Raw genomic sequence first — 6223 nt, 5'->3', positions numbered from 1 at the left:
GCCCTCTGCTGGTCACTACACCCCAAATTTAAAACAAACCTGCAGGATCCATGCAGGCTCTGTTAATAACTTTAAAATATGCTGAATATTTTTGGACATTTAATTCAAATAACACTTAAAACTCACTTAAAAAATGAAGGATTAACAACTGTTGCTAAAACATAAAATAGAATAGAAATATAGTAAACAGTAAAACACATATCCTTAAAAGTGTAAAAAACAAATCAACTCTTTTAGCCACAGTCCTGAATCCATTACAGAGCTACACAGAGACAATCCAAAGAGCAAATATTTTTATTATTGCAAGATTGTGTTTGTTACAATTCAGTTCATCAAAAGGGTGTTAAAACAAAATGATCCTGAGGCACAAGGTACAAATCCCTAAAGCAGTATTTACATGCATTCATTTGACAGTGTGATTGTACAGCAGTGTAAAAAAAATGTCAATTGTTCTTCACTTTAGGAGGTCATTAAACACGTTTGACAAGTTTCTGAGAATAACTTTGCAGCCTTTTATTTTCATTTTACCCCTTTAAAATGACTGAAATGAAGGATATTGGTTTTAATGTTATGAAATCTCAGACTGTTGTGAGCTAACTGGACCAAAGGGGGCGTTACAGCATGCACCAGGTTTGGTTTTCTCAACGTTAAGGTGAAAAGAGACAGAAACCCCCTTTTTTATCCAGATCTTTAAATGTTGTGTTTGCATTTGTTCTCAAAATACAAAATACTAGAAGGCAGAGATACTATACTTTCCCAGACAACTGAACTGTTAAAGATTTTGTTGCTTTGAAGGAGTCCCAAATAGTCGGATAAACCGCATAACTGTCTCCTAAATTTGTGAGTGTTTCAACTGCAGAAGGCCTCTGTAAAGAGGTGTCAAGTGTGAGTTTTTACAATAGTGTGTAGGCATAATTCTGTGAGTGAAAACTGTGATTAACATGCATTGTTCTAATACTGTGCTACATTTAGTTAAACTGGAGACACAGACTTCTCAGTAGTGTGTAACAGGAGCCATAGAGGAACATCTTTACCTGAAGTTGCAAAACAACAAAAATTCTGCAACTTTTCTATTTTTTATTTTATTTATTTATTTATTTTTACAATTTTTACCCTGCTTTTCTGTGTCTCTGTGCACATCTCACCTCTAAATGGTAAGCGTTTTTAAAGCGGCTTGTTTAGGGGGTGTTATAAAAGTCAATATGAGTATATAAGTATATATAAGTCAATTAGAGGAGAACTTCCCTTAATATGGGCGGGGCTTAACCCATTAAGATGCCCCTGTTTTACAGGGTAAGACAGTAATGTAGCCTGAAAGATTGATTTATAACATGCAAATACGTCTGAACTAATTCAAAATATCACATGTGTGCAGGTATTTGTGATTAAAATGTGGCGGTTAACATTTTAACGTGCTATAATTGACTGATTTATAGTTCCGAGCTTCTAATTGTGAAGTGACTTGCAGCAAATATTAGCATAGCTTGTAACTTTCAAGAGATGTAAATATTTTAACCTTAATTTAAATTAAAAAAATGGCTACTTTTGGCATTTTGCAGTTCAGCTTTCTCAGACATGTTCATTTTGTCCGATTTTCCAACCAGAGTACATTCCTTTATGTGTTTGTTGATTTTGAGGGCTGAAATTAGTCGTCTTTAACTAGAAATCTGTTCATCGCTGCAATCAAAACTGTGCTGTCTTCACCTCGTTTCCTTTTTCAGTTATGATGTTCACATGTTTAGTTTTGTCGCAGATGCTTGAAAATGTGAGGAGATTCTCCGGAGGTTCTTCGTCAGGCAGCTGCCAGTGGATGAAGATCAAATAAATGAAGGAACCCAAAACGCCTCCAAGAAGCGGAGCCACAATCGGCACCCAGAACCAGTAGTTATAACACCTGGGGAATGAGGAAGAAGAATAACACGTATTAAAAAAGTTTGTTTCTTCTGTTTGATGATCTAATAGTGTTGCAAAAATGTGACAAATTATTTTTTTTTTTTGATAAATAGCCATAAATAATAGTTTAAAGTCCCACTCCAATCATCTTTTGATCTATTTTAAAAGTGTTGCTGTGCTCATGTCACAACTTAAGGCTTTTTACAGTGGTAATTTTTTTGTCTGCACCTGATTCCCAACAATTTGAATACTAATAAACACAATTTAAGCTAAATTTTCTTCATTAATGTCCTCCATCATGAGAAAATCCCACAAGAACTCATTAAAAACACCAGAAACTCATTTTTTGTTGGAGTGAGTCTTTAATGTATCTGTGCATTGGGTGCACATTAATTCTTTGCTGAGTAAAGTTGGGACTTACGTGAACACCTCAGTACCCCAGCCTGCAGTCAGCGTGAAGAGCCGTGGCCCCAGGTCTCGAGCAGGATTTATGGCCCCTCCGCAGTTGGCTGACAAAGACATGGAGATGCCCAGGACAATCACCGCGACGATAGGAGGGATCAGATCAGGAGGAGCGGGAGTGTTCCGCTTCTCATCCAGACACAGGATGCACAGCAACAGGAGTCCAGTGCCCACAACCTAAATGGAACGTAGGATCAGTAGACTCAGTCGTGGGTTTAGTTAGACGGCCTCAGAAGTAAAAAGGAGAATCAACAGAAGAAACACATTGAGTGTTCCTTACTTGGTCAAGGAAGCTCCTGCCAACAGTAACAAACTCTTTAGGATATGTAGCAAATATGGAGGCCGTCTCGTTCTGACCATAAACAGTCAACTCTCCTCCACTGTACTCCATTATCGCATCTGCAACAGAGATGACAGGAAAATGTAAAATTCAAAAGTAAAAAAAAGATTTATGGACATTCTTAGCAACATATAATCTTGAGATAAGTTTGGAAAAAAATCCAAATGTTTTTTTTTGTTAAGCTTTTTTGGACCAATTCTAAACTTTTAAATCAACAGTAAGGTAAAATAATCCCCAAATTATTGTATTATGTATGAGTTAAATAATTCTGTAAAAAAAAAAAAAAAAATCATGATTGAACATAAACCGTTTTTATAGTTTATCCTTGCTCATAGCCAGAACTACATTTCAGATTTTTTTGTATAAATTAAATAATTTTAATCTTAAAATTACGAACCATAGTAGACCAGATAGACCATAGCTGATGCCATGTAAGCCCCCAGGACTTGGAAGAAGCTGTAGGGCAGCAGCCGTCCCCACTTAACCTTTCCAAGGATGCAGAAACTTAGAGACACTGCTGGGTTGAGATGGGCCCCTAGGAAGAAATATAATATATATATGAACATTATAGGTTCTGTCACCAAATAAAATATACAACTCAAATCTGTATTTAATAACTATTTTAACATTTTTTACTACATTTTGGTCCTTATGCTGGAACAGATCCTTGGATATATTTAACAGAAATCGAGTTTTCAGATGCAAAAATTGGTTTACTTTGCATGTCAGATATATCTGGAAACAAATCAGTAATTTATTTATCAAGACATCCCAGTTTCACCTTCATGCCAATAAGTTGAATGCTAAATGTTATATAAATGGAATTTGTTAATTTGATCCGTTCATTACTAAGAAAGAACATATCTTTATGAACTGAGATTAATAATCTCTTCTAATGAAGCTCCCAATGGAAAAGGAAATTCTTGGAAACTTATCTGAGTAAGTTAAAAGTTTATCTTGACCTATTAGCTTATGTAACACTCTTTATTACTACTAATCATTTGTTAGCGAACAACTTCTGTGTGAAATCATTTAGGGTCAAAGTTTGAGAATCTCTGATTTTAAAAGTCTCTGTTTTCAAGTCAAATATGTAATTTTCCACAGAGATAATAACGATTTTTTGTCATTCACACTTTATTTTCTGTATTACACATTGTTGTGTTGTGTTACCGTTTCATTTGGTCCTTAAAAACCTTTATTGTCGACTTCCTCAGGAAAGTTTTTTTTTGCTGCTTGTTTGCATCATCCCGGAACCTAAGTAACAGTGTTTCAATCTATTTATTTTTGCTAATGTTAACTAATTAAATTTGACTTTTTCATGAACTGACAGACTGATGACTCCAATCCCAAAAGTATTTTTTGATTAAGTTATGACTTCTAATCTAATTTGATTTCCATGAATTGCTAAAATAGGAAACACCCTGCGCCAATGTGAAACATGGAAAGTCACAAACACATTTTTTTTATTATATATAATAAATATTTTATTATATTTTATTACATATTTTTCTAACCAAATAAAACACCTGCAGGAATTATTATCTCTTTTACAAGAGGTCAGCAGCAGCAGCAGCAGCTCACTATTGATAACTCTCAACTGCTGAACAGTAGAAGAAAGACCAAAATAAAAACAAAAAAAGTAAAAAAAAAATGTAAATAAAACTGCCATTTAAGAGTAAAAGTTACTAAGATATAAAAAACTGTTATATTTTAAATAGAATGGAAGGCACTAAGAGAAATAAAATAATATATAAGAACTTTCATCATAATCATTTGGTTTGTTAAAGTTTATTTGATAACATCTAAATTAATTTGGACACATTAAAATAACTCAGATTTAAATTGAACACATCAATTGCAGCTTCCTTGGTTTTTATGTGTACTGCCTTAAAAGCAACATTTGAGGTAAACTGTAAAGTAAATTTCAGGATTTGGATTATTTCTTGGTTAGGGTTAAGCAGTCGGGTGTCATAATCAAACCCAGATCTGGATGTTTGTGCGTGTTTGTTGTTGTCCTGGCACATCTTTCAAGGAGATAACGGCAAATCAGTTGGCGCATAATATTTAAAGCGATTGATAATCTCCTTTTATTGAGTGTGTGCAATAAATCTAGATTTCACTTCTCATTCAATGGATGCAATAAAATAACCATCCACTCTTTTGCTAATCTATTATTGGACTGTAATCTCTTTGATCCACATCTAGAGTGGAAAATTGCATAAAATATTAGACATTAAGAGAAATCCATCGAGATGATTTGTTTGTTTGCTTTTACCTGAGATGCCTTTGGTGAGATACATGGCCGACATCACCCCCACAGAGAAGGCCATGTTGACCGACAGAAACTGGCCGTTCTTCTCATTGCTGGTTTTTACCTGTGCTGCAGCGGAGCAGCCGAAGAGCTGGAGAACAGACAGGAGGGGAGTGGATCAGTGAAGTGAGACAGAGGAAGAGAAGTCACAAACTTAAACTAAAATAAGAATAAACACGTAAAAGCACATTTCTAGTTGTTGATAATATTGTAAGCAGGAGACAAAAATGCAACATCTTTGAAAAGCGATTAATTAGATATCACCAAATGCAGCAGAATTTCAAAATAAAAGCATACTTAAATAATTTGCAGACTCTATTATTTTTATTGTCAAAAAGTACGTTTTTCAAAATGATCTTCATATTTTTAATTTCGCAACATTTGATTACAAAAGTAAGTAAAATCACAAATGGTTAATATTCATAATCAATATGAGAAAATCAGACCTTAATGTTTCTAAACAGGTTCCAAAGATTTAATCAAAACCTGAAGAGAAAGTATTGTGTCCAAATAAAGCATTGCAAAGAAACAAAAATGTAATAAAGTTCTAGGTATATACTTAAAAAAATGTAGCTTCTCAACTCACCAGCAAGGTGAAGGTTCCCAAGAACTCAGCCATGCACTCTCGTATCAGAGCGCTCCTGCATCTTAGAATACGGACGTTCAACATGACTGCAGATCAATCCAATCCTGCAAATCACCCAACTCTGGACTGTCTGGGGGGCTTTCCTGGTTGTGTGTAGAAGGAGAAGCAAACCAGTGCACCTGTCCAACCCAAAGGCCCGTCTTCCCTCTGGACTAAATGTTCATTGTTTGTATTGAGTGCACCTCGGGGCTGGCTGGTATGAAGAAGACAGCGCCGCCACCGCTCTCAGAGGCTTCTTATAGTAAGCAGAGGCTGTAAACTGTCTAATAACCTGTTGAAAGTCAGAACTGAGCTTGATAAGATACACAACACTTTACAACCTTTCTCTTATGAAACCAAGCTATAGATTAAAAGTGAAATTGTGTTTGTATTTTTACATAGCTCAGTTGTGCTCATAATGTAGTTATTAAATAGTTAGAAAGAGAGCTGATCATGTTTGACATCCTGATCGATCATGCAACACTTTTAGCGCCATTTTTCAGAAAACTGAATCTGAAACTATTTTTTTCCACAAAGAGGGACACAGAGTAGTAAAAGCAATCAGCTTGTATTTACTTTTACATAATGCTTT

The 6223-nt window shown here is 35.0% G+C and overlaps 1 protein-coding gene across 1 annotated transcript; it reads right to left on the bottom strand.

The window, feature by feature from the left end:
• Positions 1-13: 13 nt before the first annotated feature.
• Positions 14-5861, bottom strand: aqp10a (aquaporin 10a). Its single transcript, XM_024268021.2, has 6 exons — positions 5593-5861; positions 4971-5097; positions 3093-3230; positions 2636-2754; positions 2315-2532; positions 14-1894 (listed from the first exon to the last, which is right to left on the bottom strand). Exons 1-6 carry the CDS (start codon positions 5674-5676, stop codon positions 1684-1686), a joined length of 897 nt encoding a protein of 298 aa, XP_024123789.1. The 5' UTR covers positions 5677-5861; the 3' UTR covers positions 14-1683.
• Positions 5862-6223: the final 362 nt, after the last annotated feature.

Source organism: Oryzias melastigma, linkage group LG16, assembly GCF_002922805.2.
Source record: "Oryzias melastigma strain HK-1 linkage group LG16, ASM292280v2, whole genome shotgun sequence".
Taxonomy (NCBI): domain Eukaryota; kingdom Metazoa; phylum Chordata; class Actinopteri; order Beloniformes; family Adrianichthyidae; genus Oryzias; species Oryzias melastigma.
The sequence above is the reverse complement of the archived record's forward strand: the minus strand, read 5'-3'. Positions and strand labels throughout refer to the sequence as shown.